Below are 12,683 nucleotides of genomic sequence, written 5' to 3' on the forward strand. Positions count from 1 at the left end.
TGCACAGCTCAGCTCTGCACTTGTGTCTGCAGAACTCGGAAGCTTGAAAGCATAGGAAGAAAGGTGAGAGAGAAGCACCTGAGGATGTTGGACAAGGATGTCTGTTACTGGGTGGCACAGTATAAATTGGTAGTTTTGCTTGCCACAGCTGGTTTTTTCTCTTCTCCCTGTAGGCTAAATAACAATCAGATCTCCCTGAGCTCTGTGTTCTGCTTAGCTCAGTCCTTATGTACACTGGAACACATTGAAACAATGGACCTCAGGTATGACCAAGAGTACTTTTCCTGTCATTTTCTGCTATAAGACTTCAAGCTGTGTGTTTTCAGGAGTAATACAGAAAGCTCTTGACTTCAAACTCCATCCTAATTCTGTTCTGCTCTGGTTACAGCTTAGGACGCATGCAGGTGGTTCATCTAACCTTTGGGGACAGAATCAGGTGAAGTCACATCCACTGATCCATTCAAAGCCTTTCAAACTCCTCCTTACAAGATCTCATATAAATGTAGATGTGTGTGTCCCCCTCACTGAAGAGTTGTTTGGCTGCAAGCTGCAGCGGTGGTGGTGGGAGCGGGGTGATCCTTTGGGCCTCATTGAGGCTGTGGAGCAGACAGCAGTATCCCAGTGATGAGGGATATGGCAGCTCAGAGCAGAGGTCCACAGTGGCACATCCATGCAGTGCTCTGAAGGCTGGGGAGAGGGATTCTAAGACCCTTCTTTGTTCTGGGAACAGCAGACGATGCAGCGGGTGGAGCTTGGAGGCAGACTGGAACATGAGGCCACTGCTCTTCTGCAGTTACACGGGGGCAGCGACAGCACAACTGATGGGAGAAACTGTTCTTTCCCCAGGCTCAAAAGGACCAGCAGATGGAGAAGTTGTTTCCTGGTGCATCCAAAGCACGTAACAAACGGACAGTGCTTTCGGTACGGCAGCCCAGCTTCCTTTTGTCACACAGAATGGTGGGAGAGTTGGCTCTGGGATGTGTCTGTAGTGTAATGTGTGCACCAGACCTGTGCCTCCAGCTGTTTCTCCTTCCCTGGACACAGGGAACTCTCCTGTGCCCAGCCTGCCTTCAGAGGCAGACTCTGCTCTCCTGGGAAGAGATTTCTTTCCCTCACTTGCATCCCACTGATTGTGAAGAAATGGGTCTGGGAAGGAAAGATGGCATCTCTTCCACATGGAGCCACTTCTGGAATACGTTTGTCTTTAATCTCTTTCTCTCTCTTCAGTCTTCTTCCCTGTTAAAGCTGGCCAGGGAGTCCATACACCAAAATAACACTTGGTCACGAGGTCTTGGCTGGCATAATTCGACAGAGCCTCGCACAAATCAGGCCAGCTGGCATCAGCCTTTGTGCTTGTGGGGTGACTGGAGTCAGATCCTAGAGGCAGATGGGTGAATAATACACCTTCTTGGTGTAGACTTGGGGTGACTTTGACTGCAAGTGTGTATGTGACAATAAATAGTGCATCTTTTGCTTGGCCGTGCTCTACAGGGAAAGATTGTACCCATAGATAATGATGTGCAGCCTGGCTGACTGCTGCATTCATCCCATGCAGGCCTGCCAGTGAGATGTTTGTGATTTCCTTCTTGGAGAATGAGACAGGAGGCTCCCATCTCAACATTGCTCTGTGAGAAATGGCAGTGCTGAGCAGCTCACGGTGCTGTCCAGACAATTCAAGTACCTGTGATGTATCTATAGTGGGGTGACACCTGAAGTGATATAGTATTTTGGTGGCCTGGCTCTCTTGAATCAACTCAGAGTCAGTAAAAATCCTCTGGTTGTTACAGATTTTGACTTCACATTCCTAGATTGCAGATAGCAAAATAGGTGTAGTGGAAGTAAGAGGGTTGCTAAGGGCCTTGTCCTACGGAGTGTGGCTCTGGGATGTGAAGGGATACGATCCTCACACTGTGGCCGTGGGAAATGTTGAGCTTCTGAATGCTTTGTTTGCTTCAGTCTCAGGGATTGCATGGTGGGTCCTGAGGAGGTGACCAGGCTGTGCCAGATACTGACACAGTGTGCCCAGCTGACAGAAATCGAGTAAGTGTTGTGCACTCAGCAGCTGTCTGTCTCTCCAGCCCACAGGTATGAATTCAGAGATGAGGTTAGCAGCTCTCCTTCATGGAGCTGTGCCTATGGCTCTCCTAAGCCTGTCTGTATGTAAATGTTGCAGAACACTTCTGCATCCTCATAGTATTCCTCAGACATAAGTGGCCTCTGCTCCTGAAGGCTCAGGCTTACAGTATATCCAAAGAGCAGCTGGCCAGTAAGCCATGAACTCCTGAAAAGCTGGTCACTGCAGGCAGGAGATGGGCACTAGGAAAGTTAGATTAATACTGCTCGAAAATGAAAATTGAGTAATAAAGAATAATTACAAACACCCAGCATAATACCAGCACTACCTGCAGGGGGTGCATCAGTAGCAACTTTTTATATCTTGTATCATGGAAAAATAAGGTTTTTAGGATGTAATGATTTTACATGCATGTTGGTATCACAGATATCCCTACACAGGTTCCCTGTAATTTGTTTCCTTCTGTGTTTTACAGTCTGTCTGGAAATGCACTGAGTGAGCAAAGCATTGAGAGATTACTGAGCTTCCTGCCATACCTGTGCCAGCTGACACTACTGAGGTAACGTTTGGGGTCTCTGCTTTGAGTGTTGCCATGAAGGATTCGTTTAGAGAATGCCAAATGCACTGCACCTCTTAGGAACATCAGACAGAAATAGTAAGTTAACAAGACAGGTAAAGAAAATGCAGGCTGACTCAGAGCACTTCACACCAGTACTTGTCTTCCTTGAGAGCCAAAGCAGCACTGAATGTTTTTTTTTTAATTAATGTATGCATTAATGCAGATAGAAAAGACCAGAGGCCAAATACCTGCCCTGGGCCCTATGTCCCCAATAACCCTCACTTAAACAGTCCCTTGGAGCATGATTTCCAGCATCCATAACAGGTGTCTGTGGTCAGAGCCATTAAATCTTTCCTCAGCGGTGTTGAATTAAATAGGATGGATCCAGGTTTTTGCATCTCAGAGGAGACAGTGGGAAAATGGGGCCATGTGTATAAAACCATTCTTCCTGGAAGCTGATTTCATTCTTTTTTCTTCCTCTCTCCTTTTCAGTATCAGGAACAACACATTTTCCCCATGTTGTGCTGTCTTATTTGCCAACTCGATCAATCTCTGTGAGCGCATCAGAAGGGTGGAAGTCAGGTAAGGCTCTTGGGCTGCTTGGAGCCCAGCAGCTCAGCTTGAAAGGGATCACAGAGCTGTCTTCTTTGAGGAGCACTGCTGAAGGACTGTCCTTTCTGTTTGCTTTAGGTCAAGTCAGAATGCTTTTTTACACTTAAGAACAAGCATGCAAAGCCAGAAGACATCCTGCAGGTACTGACATATAACAGTGGCAGTCGTTTGTTCTGTTTAGGCTTGTGCAAGTATACTCAAATATTCTACTGCATGAAGACTGGGGGGCTGGTAGTCAGGGAACTTTGTCTTGTCAACAAGGCTTTGGATCTCAATTCAGCAGCCTCGGTGGCTGGGTGGGCTTTAATTCTTGCTGTGCCTTATGCAGGCTGACTGACTGTGCCATCGGCCAAAGGCAGATAGAGAAGCTCTGCAGAGTCCTGGAGCAGCATGGGTGGCTGGCAGAACTGGAGTAAGTGGCATTTGGGTTGTCACCATCACCTTGAGCAGGAGTTATCCAAAAGAGCTGGGTCAGCAGGGCTCAACAGCACCCTGGTGTCCCTGTGTGTGTGTGTGTGTGTGTGTGTGTGTGTCTTCCTTCAGACTTTAGAAACTGATTTAGAAATCAGTAAGTAATCACATGGCTCCTTTATGGATGTTCTGAGAGGGCTTGAGCTTGTGTAGGACAGCAACCTTGGGGTTTTTCCTCTGTGGCCCTTATGAGGTATTTGTTGCTTTCTTTGAGCTCTTCTGAGACAGCACTCAGAGCTCTTTATCTGAGCTTGCCCTGGAGTTCGTGCGGGTGGAAGTTTTGTAGGAGAGTAGTTCACAAAGGAGAAAATTTAAAAGGCTGAGAGGGGATCTAAATCCAGAAGTTGCACCTCTTTCCTTTGAAGCTTCTCAGAGTAGCATTACCACTCGAGTTTGGGTTCACAGCTTTGTCCTTTTGTCTTTCAGTCTCTCCAGGAATCAGCTGGGAGATGAAGGCTTGAGGTTCCTCTTGGACCACTTGCATCGAGTGCCTGTTGCCTGTTCTCTCAAGTAAGAAACAGCTGTGAATCTGCAGGCTCAGAGAAGCTCCTGAGCCTCAAATGGAGCAGGAAGTGCCCGAGCAGAAAGGTTCTCAAACACAGTGCCTCATGAAGCTGGTTGTCATGCTTTTTGCCCAGTCCTACCTTGAGAGATAAGGTCTGGTGAGCCCGAGTACAGCTCAAGAGCCCTCCACATGTACTGTGATAAAACTGACTCAGCCCCCCAAGTCTTCAGTTGCTCACCTCTCTGAGCACACTGTCCTCTTGAAGTTAGCTGTGTCTCAGAGGGGTTTCTTCCTGCTCTGCTTTCAGTGCCAGCTTGAATTTTGAACTGGAATTTCACCTCTCTGGCTGAGGAGCTTGGCACAGCCCTGAATCTTAACATCTTTCTGTTCTCTTCTTTGCAGTCTCAGCCTCAATGGGATTTCTCAGCGTGGAGTTTTGCATCTCGTAAATGCCTTTTCCACTTCTGGAAATACCACTGAAGTTCAGGTCAGGTATGTGTCTCCTCACTCATTCCTGACTCTTCCCTACATTTTTTCCACTTCATTATCCTAAAGTTTGTGCTCTTCAGGTTTAGGAAACAAGGGCCACATTTTGAGCTAACTCTACATATACGTGCATGCAGAACTTTTGCTTGTGTCCATTTCTACTGGCCAAACATGGCTGCCAAAGAGGAAGGTAGCAGAACATTATTCCACAGGGCCAAGTAGTTTTGTGTATAAAGACACACATATGCAGGTTACGTACATCATAATTCTTGTTATGCTTATATCTGTAAATAAACCCCCCCAGTGCAGGGGCAGCATCTGCTTCCTAAAGAATGTGGTTCCTAATTCACTTGAGTAAGTTGAGATTTCAGTCAGTCTCTGTCAACCAAGCTGGTCTAAGGGCACTTTCATTCATTCCTGCTTTTGAATGTAGGTGCCAAATCTCTTGGCAGGGTTATATTTAAGCAGCTCAGTTTTCTGTTTGAGCTCTCCCCAGAGCTTTGCAGAGGAGCAGAGAGTGCAGGGGCTGGAGGAGGCAGATGAGAGCAGGGCAGATCAGGACTGCTTCTCTGACTATCAGTGCTGTCTTAGCATTAGTGAGACCTTATTGAAGCACTGAGTTGGTTTCTCATCCTGAGCTGGACCAGGTCACTCTGTCACTGCTCTGCTGCATTGCTGTGTGCAGTCTGATGTACTGACCATTCTGAATTCTGACCATTGGGTAAATATTATTTTCTCTCCAAATCCTACACTCGTGTCTTTTCTCTACAGTCTGTGTTCCAAGGCAACTTTAATCATCAAGCTGACAAGCAGAGAAGACCCAAGAAAGATTTTGAGGTAAAGTGCCTGGGATTTCTGAATCAGAAAGCCTGAACTGATTGTAAAGAACTGACACCTTTCTTCTTTTGCATCCTTTCAGGCTCACAGAATGCAGCTTTCAGCCAGAGCACTTGGAAAAGCTGTGGTTGGTCCTGGAGAACTGCACCAGTCTGACAGAATGCATGTGGGTGAATGGCTGATGGAAGGTCTGCTTGGACACACTGGGCTTGTTTGTAAGCCATTCATTACAATCATCTTTGCTTCTAGATCCTCCAACAACAACGTGACAGTCGATGCTGCAGAGGGGCTTTTACGTTCACTGAGCAAAACTCCAGGTCCTCTAAAAATCAGGTATGATGTCACTGTGCTGCTTCAGATGTTGATGTGGAGCTGCTCTGGTAATCTTGAGGTCTTCCATCAAAAGCAACTGTGAACTGTGCTTCGTAAGACAGGCAGTGATGGCCTGAGAAATTCCCATGCAGGACTCTAAGTTGTATTACAGCTTTATCTGCTTCATTCATTACGAAGCATCACGTAAAACTGTGGCAAGAAACTGTTCTGAATTTGTAGACTTCTACCTGCCTTACAAAGGAGGGTTTGATTCTGTGTGAACACCTTTTTGCACTGTGTCCTCACCAGAGTTCTGCTGGTTAACATTAGAGCCACGAGAGCCAGGGTTCTTGTTGCTGTCAGCGACATGCAGGCAGAAGCTGAAGTTTACATCCTCCTCTGCTTGTTCTTCATTGGCATCCTGTTTCCTTTGCAGACACCACTTTGATCAGCAGAGCAGCCTTTGCGTGTATATGGGGTGCTGAGCACTCAGCTGCCAGAGGCAGAGATGAATGTGTGCATGTGAATAAAGCAGTTCTGTTGTATTGTGCTTTGCAGCATCGAAGAGCCCTGGGTGTGTAAGTTGAGTGTCAGGAGCCTTCTTGAGCTGGCTGTCCAGGCCCATGGAAACATCACTGCGATCACGTAAGTAGCAGCTCAACTTCTAGTATCTTCTAGATATTTTAGCCTGGATGTCTTAAGAGAACACTATTGAAGCCAGCAGCTTCACTTGTTCTTTTCTTCTCTGTTCTCGGACTGTATTGCATTTATAAGCCATGAGCCAACTTGAACAGACCCAAATGTCTGGTGGATAGAAGTTATTAGAAAGTTTGTGGCCACCTACTTTAGAAGGATAAGGGGAAAGGAAATGCTGTTCTTGATCTTCCATGAGAGAAGGGCTGCCCAGGAACTAATTTAAACATTGCATATCCATTCAGAGATGGGTGGTTAGCATGAATGCTAATCTCTACGCCATCCCGTGCTCCTGGTTTTTATTTTGGACAGCAAAGTAAATGCATGATGTTCTCTGATCTCTGCCTTCCAGGATATGTAAAGAGAAAAGCCTCTTCCAGCTAGGCGTAAGGCTCCCACACTGCCTGGAAAAGGTGGGATCAGTCGTTAGCAGGTGAGAAGGCATCTCTTTGTTCAGCTTATTCTGCTGCTCACCTTGTGATGAAAAACACTTCAAAGTATTTGAGGCTCTCAGCTCCATGTGTTCAGTTTTGGGACACCTCTGTATGGCACAGCAGAGGGAAGCTTGCTCAGAGAGGGCACTTCCAAAGCCTGACCTGTTCCTAAGCCTATCTCCAGGGGCTCCAGGTGCTGCAGAGGGAACACTGTGTACAACAGTGGGAACTGCTGATCAACACTGATGCTGGTGGTGTTTTTTTGTCTCACAGATTGAATTTGAATGAGCCAGAAATGAAACAGGCTTGCTTCTACCAAAGGGTTCGTGACAAATGCACCCAGCTTCAGGAGCTGAGGTGAGTCATTAGGCATCTCAGAAGACTTTCCAGGGGGAAAAGGAGTAGATTTTCTTCTTATGGTCAGGATGGGGATGTATTACTCTCATACTGAGTAGCACATTTTCCTGGGGATATCCTTTCCAACTTGAAGCATTGTAATATTGGTAGTGCTGGCTGCTCCAGACGTGCGGAAGCCCTGAGAACATGCACTGCATGGAGGAAATCAAGGAGGGCAGGGGGGAGGCCAGTGCAAGGTCAGTGCTTGTCCTCTAGGTCCCCTAAATACAGTGTTTTTATATGGGTAATAGAAAAGACCCCATAGAGGCTTCCTGGGTGTCTTCTGAAAGCATCTCACTCTCCCCTCTGACCAGCTCATCTGTGCAGCCCTCTTGTGGCTGGGAGCTGCTGTGGGGCCTCATCCAGTGTCAATATCTTGACGTCACATGAGTGTCCCAGCAATAAAGGTGCTTTAGCTGTGGCTTAATGCAGACCTTTTGTCACCAGTGGGTCATCTTCTCGCATCCACTGTTCTGTTCTTGCAGGTGGTCTCATGTTGAACTCCACGATGACATAGAAATGCTAGTCAGCATTTTGCTGCCTCTTCCAGACCTGAAGAAGTTTGAGTATGTCTGCAGCTGGGATTTCTTCCTTTTGCTTTATAGTTTGTTCAACACTCACCCCGATCCTCTCTGAAATGCTCTTTGTCTGGAGTATGGCCGTGAGCTTTGTGATCTCTGCTGAGCTGTGTGAGGTTGTGCACTGAGCAGCACTCTGCAGTGTGCATTGTAGGTGGTTGTGGAGGTGTCATGTCTTGAGGTTTTTGCTTTTCCCTTTTCTTTTTTTCAAATGGAAGCAATTTGAGATCGAGACCTCGGCTCTTGTATGCACTGTGCATCGTTTTATACTGCCCTGCTGTGTGTAATAGGTTGTCTGGTATAAACAGCACTGAATCCTTTTCACAGCCCCCTTCAGCTGCATGTAAAGAGAGGCAGGCTTGCAGAGGGTATCTCTGCCTAGTGAAATGCTGGGACCAGAGGCATTATGTGCTGTTTGGCACTTGCACATTCTGTGTTTTGAAGATCTGGCCTGCCCAATCCTCACAGCCCTGTGTCCAGTAGCTATGAAATAGGGCAGTGAAGAAGTAAGCTCCTCTTCTACATCGTGCTAAGAACTGTGCTTATTTGATCCTTGCTGTTTTGCAGGCTGACCTCTTGCAGTTTTACACCAGCTGGAATTGACTGCTTGATCACAGGCCTGCAGAGGTGCCAGGCTATTGAAGAGCTCAAGTGAGTACCTGGGATGCCGGTGTCTGCTGTACCTTTCTTGAAGCTTTAATCAAACTACACCCTTTCTTCTTCCTGTACTACGAACAGGCGTCACATAGGGAAAAAGCAGCAGTTCCTTCTTGTAATGAAGGATGGGTGGGAGAGACAAGGTTTGGGATCTTGGTATTTTATCAGCATCCAAAAGCATCCAGTTTTACTAAAACCTATTCATGGGAGTAGGAGACACTTCTATTTCTCTTCTGCCCTTGTACTGCTCTCCTCTGCTCTGGGTGCTCGCATGGCTGCCCATGAGCAGTTAGTTGTTCCTGTGTTATTTCATCTTGTAGCCTGGGCCACATGAAGCTCGGTGATGCTGCCATTCCTAAACTTGTGCTTGGCCTCTGTGAAATGCCGTCTCTGAAAAGGCTGATGTGAGTATTGTGACCTCAGCTCACTGCTAGCCCATCCCCTCAGCTCGTGACTAAAATGTCCTTTCCAGCTTGAACCATAATGGAATTGGTGACGATGGCTGCTCCAGACTCGTAGAAGCCCTGAGGACCATGCACTGCATGGAAGAAATCAAGTAAGTTTTTCTTTGCTTGAAGTCTCTCCTCAGCAGAGAGGTGATCCTTAGCGCTGACGTCTGCTAAGGTCCCGATGTGCTTATACACAAAAGCAAGGTGGTTACAAAATGCTGTCTTTAAGGTGCCTTGGGTTCAAGGAAATCAGAGCCTGATTTTGAAAAGGGGAGAGTTTAGTCTAATGCCACTCCATTGCAGTGGGTTAAATGGAGCCTCTGTAATTACATCTTCTCTGAAATCTATGGGGCCACAGACCCCCTTTTCTCCTGGGAGAACCTCAAATCCATCACTTCCCTGCTCTGAGAAGGTCTTCAGCTACAGCTCGCTCTGACTTTTTGCCCCCCATCTCCCTGTATCCAGGTCCTGTCCCTTCTCTACCACAGCAGCTTGGAAGACCAGCTGTGCCTTGGAATTCTGGCTGAAGTAATTTCCCACCCCTTAACAAGACCCAGTGATTTTGATTGCTGTTTGTAATTTTTTTAATGCCTCATTAACAGCTATGAGTCTTTCACGAGAATGTTAAGACAAGCAGCTCTTTGATTCTGCTGTCAAGGTCAAAGCGATCATCCAGCAGATGTGAGATGTTAAACAAGATGTTGTACTGTGATGCCTAGCATTTTCCTTTACAACAAGCCTTTTTTTCTCCTTCCTGAAGTTTAGGCCACAACAAGATTGGAGATGTAGGCCTGATAAATATAGCTGCTGTCCTGCTGGAAATGCAAAACTTGAAGAGAATCGAGTGAGTCACTTTGTTTTGTTTGCAGTGATTTGGTGTTGTTGCCAGTTGGTGGGGAAGCCTGGCAGGGAGCCTCTGCTGCCTTCCTGCCTGCAGCATTCTGCCTCCTTCCAGTCTTTTCCATGTAATTGAAGACACCATACAAAATGTACAAAACCAATGGAAGGTGTTTCCTTCTCCTGCCTGTGTACATCTGGGTCTGGCATTGAATTTTTCTGCCAGTGGAGAGGCTGACTGTGCCCTCCCTCATGCAGCCATCCCCAGAGACAGCGGTGGACACTTGCCATGCTTTGCTAGTTGCTTGACAAGGGAGATCCGTGGTTTGATTGTGTCCACAAGCCTGTGTGGAATCATGCAAGTCTCATATCTATGCAGTGTGTTCCTTTGGGAACCCTGTACAGGGTTCCTACAGTGGTAGTCCCAGAGTTGCTACACTGCTCTTCTTTTCCTGGTGGAAGTAGAGGTGGAATTGGGAGTTCACTGGAGCAAGGACACTGTTGTCAGATGAGGTTCTTGCTCTGAGATGTGGATCCATGCAGTTCCTCCTCTGGGGGAATGAGATTGAGAACACCCAGACTATCTGTTAAGTTCAGCTCTGGAATTAAAAACCTGAAATTACTTAAATGAGGAAAAAGGCTCCGTCTGGGAGCAGAAAAACTGCTCCTTCACCCTGGTATCTGCCAGGGCGCGTGCGGCTCAGTGCTTGAGGAAAATGCAGCACAAAACCCTGGGCCATTTTCCAGAGATCTGTTTCTCAGGACAAACTGCTGCGGCCCCATGTAGGCTGTTGCTACAGAGACCCAAAGCTCCCATTATCCCAGACCACAGTGAGGTATCTCACACTGACACGTTCTGCTTCTTGTTCAGTCACTGAGAGTCTTTCGTGTTTATTTTAGCCTCTCAGGGAACTGTCCTAGTCCTGCTGGAGGAGAAAAGCTGATGGAAGCTCTTGCCAATTGCAAGCACCTCGAGGAGCTAATGTAAGTTGGTCATTTCCAATGGCCCTTCAAGAAGCAGGGCAAAAATCAAGGCATAGAAACCAAGTCTATTCTGACTCCAGTAAGGCCAAAATCAGTTTTAGTACTGATTCTTAGGAGAGCAAGGTAAAAAAAATCACAGTTGTGTAGGATAGGAATGCATGGTGCTGGGTGTGGGAGCTGTGGGGGCCTGAAGGATCCCAAGAACTGTACAGACTGCATCAGTAGGGATGGATCTGCAGTTGAACAGCCAGTGTCACAGACACACGGGCTGTGCAGCACATGTGGTGCTTAAGAAGTTAGGAACAGCAAATCTGAGTTACTTGCTCTGTTTTGTGGCTGACCCTCATAGCATTAAGGTGATGGCCAGAGGCATCACCTCTGTGTGAATGTCGTGGGTTTTACGTCACTCCTTTACTTCTGCTGCAGGATTTCAGACTCGTTGTTATTTCTGCCCACCCCCGGCTCCTTTCAGCACAGTCCCATGCACATGAGGAATGGAGGTCACAGAGTTGTGTGGATGACACACAGTTGAGGAATGAGGCTCTGTAGTTCACTGCATTCAGTAACATTTCATTTCTGCCCCCTCCAGACTATCAAGGAATGCTTTTGGAGATGGGACAGCGGTGAAACTTGCCCTCTGTCTGCCTCGCATGAGCAGGCTGAGGATCCTGCAGTAAGTGTCAGCCTGGGAATTAGCTGGGCGGCCAAAAGAAGGCACTGAAAATGAAACAAGGCATAGACTGAAGTGGTGCACAGAGCTCCTAAGGGGCTCAGGATCGAGAGGCCCTCTTCAGTTACCCTGCTGCATCAAACACTGACAGCATTATTTCTTATCTGAAGTCGTTCCACCACTGGTGTCACATCAGCTGTTCTTGTGTAATCCCTTGCAGTGTTCATTTTAGAGATGAACCACACAGTGTATTCTCAGCAAAGCAGCCCTTTTAATTGATTGTGACCTACTGACATAAAATGACAGACCACGTCTGTCTTCCCATTCTGATGTAAAGATAAATAAGAGCAGCTTTTGTGGCCCTCCACTATTCTGTACAGGTACCTTGCAGTCATTTTTCGTGCTGAACTCAGTGGTGTTACATTTTTAAACCATATATTGGAGTCTTTCTAGAGCTCCAACATGTTGGACTTCCTCCTGCTACACTGCAGCAGCGAAGCAAGAATTCCATGAGCTAAAAGAGGTCACTGGGCTCAGTTAGCAGAGCCATATGTTTTCCATCCTGTCTAAAGTATCATCAAAACACAACTTAGAGAAGCAATCCCAGTGATGAGAGGCTTCAATTCTCTGGGTAGCTTCTTGTTTTCACTGGGAAGGTGTCAGGAAATCTGCAGACTTGAGGCCCATCCACTTTTGTTCCTCATGTTCCTCACCATCTCAAACTGATCCCGTGGGCGCAGAGCTGAGGGCTCCCAGTGGTGCCATGCAGCATTTGCTTTTGCACAGCTGGCTAATTGTGCTCCTTTGTTCTGAGCACAGGCAAAACCAGTGAGCTGCTTGTCCTGAGGGCCAGGTATCCCTGGCAGCAGCAAGAACACCAATCAGCATGAGACATTGATTCAAAAGATGCTGCAGCTTTCTTCTTGGCAAGTTATATGTAAGCTTTTATTACAGCTTTATTCTAAAATAATCCTCCAATACTTGTGTTTCTTTGGCTAGCTTGCAGCACAATAACATCGGGCCAGCAGGAGGAACGGAGCTGGCCAGAGCCCTGGTGGCATGTGGACTGTTAGAAGAGATAAGGTAGGTTGTGGCAGGAGCACTGGGGCTGGGAGGCATTTCAGCCCAC

General features: G+C 47.1%; 1 protein-coding gene across 4 annotated transcripts in view; it reads left to right on the forward strand.

The window, feature by feature from the left end:
• The window catches only part of NLRC5 (NLR family CARD domain containing 5), a 34,437-nt gene that overhangs the window by 17,505 nt on the left and 4,249 nt on the right, over nt 1-12,683 (forward strand). For 2 of the 4 annotated variants that reach the window (XM_052686060.1, XM_052686061.1), the window contains exons 19-42: nt 174-263; nt 389-436; nt 847-921; nt 1,957-2,040; nt 2,550-2,633; nt 3,126-3,215; nt 3,324-3,386; nt 3,574-3,657; nt 4,143-4,226; nt 4,624-4,713; nt 5,479-5,544; nt 5,627-5,710; nt 5,794-5,877; nt 6,415-6,501; nt 6,902-6,982; nt 7,257-7,340; nt 7,865-7,945; nt 8,525-8,608; nt 8,935-9,018; nt 9,087-9,170; nt 9,824-9,907; nt 10,801-10,884; nt 11,474-11,557; nt 12,554-12,637. In XM_052686060.1, the coding sequence (XP_052542020.1) occupies nt 174-263; nt 389-436; nt 847-921; nt 1,957-2,040; nt 2,550-2,633; nt 3,126-3,215; nt 3,324-3,386; nt 3,574-3,657; nt 4,143-4,226; nt 4,624-4,713; nt 5,479-5,544; nt 5,627-5,710; nt 5,794-5,877; nt 6,415-6,501; nt 6,902-6,982; nt 7,257-7,340; nt 7,865-7,945; nt 8,525-8,608; nt 8,935-9,018; nt 9,087-9,170; nt 9,824-9,907; nt 10,801-10,884; nt 11,474-11,557; nt 12,554-12,637 (1,947 nt within the window). Of the gene's footprint in view, nt 1-173; nt 264-388; nt 437-846; nt 922-1,956; nt 2,041-2,549; nt 2,634-3,125; nt 3,216-3,323; nt 3,387-3,573; nt 3,658-4,142; nt 4,227-4,623; nt 4,714-5,478; nt 5,545-5,626; nt 5,711-5,793; nt 5,878-6,414; nt 6,502-6,901; nt 6,983-7,256; nt 7,341-7,864; nt 7,946-8,524; nt 8,609-8,934; nt 9,019-9,086; nt 9,171-9,823; nt 9,908-10,800; nt 12,638-12,683 lie in introns of those variants that run through there. The other 2 variants (XR_008207578.1, XM_052686062.1) reach the window with 2 other exon arrangements.

This window comes from Tympanuchus pallidicinctus, unplaced genomic scaffold (genome assembly GCF_026119805.1).
Source record: "Tympanuchus pallidicinctus isolate F22 unplaced genomic scaffold, pur_lepc_1.0 scaffold22, whole genome shotgun sequence".
NCBI lineage: Eukaryota > Metazoa > Chordata > Aves > Galliformes > Phasianidae > Tympanuchus > Tympanuchus pallidicinctus.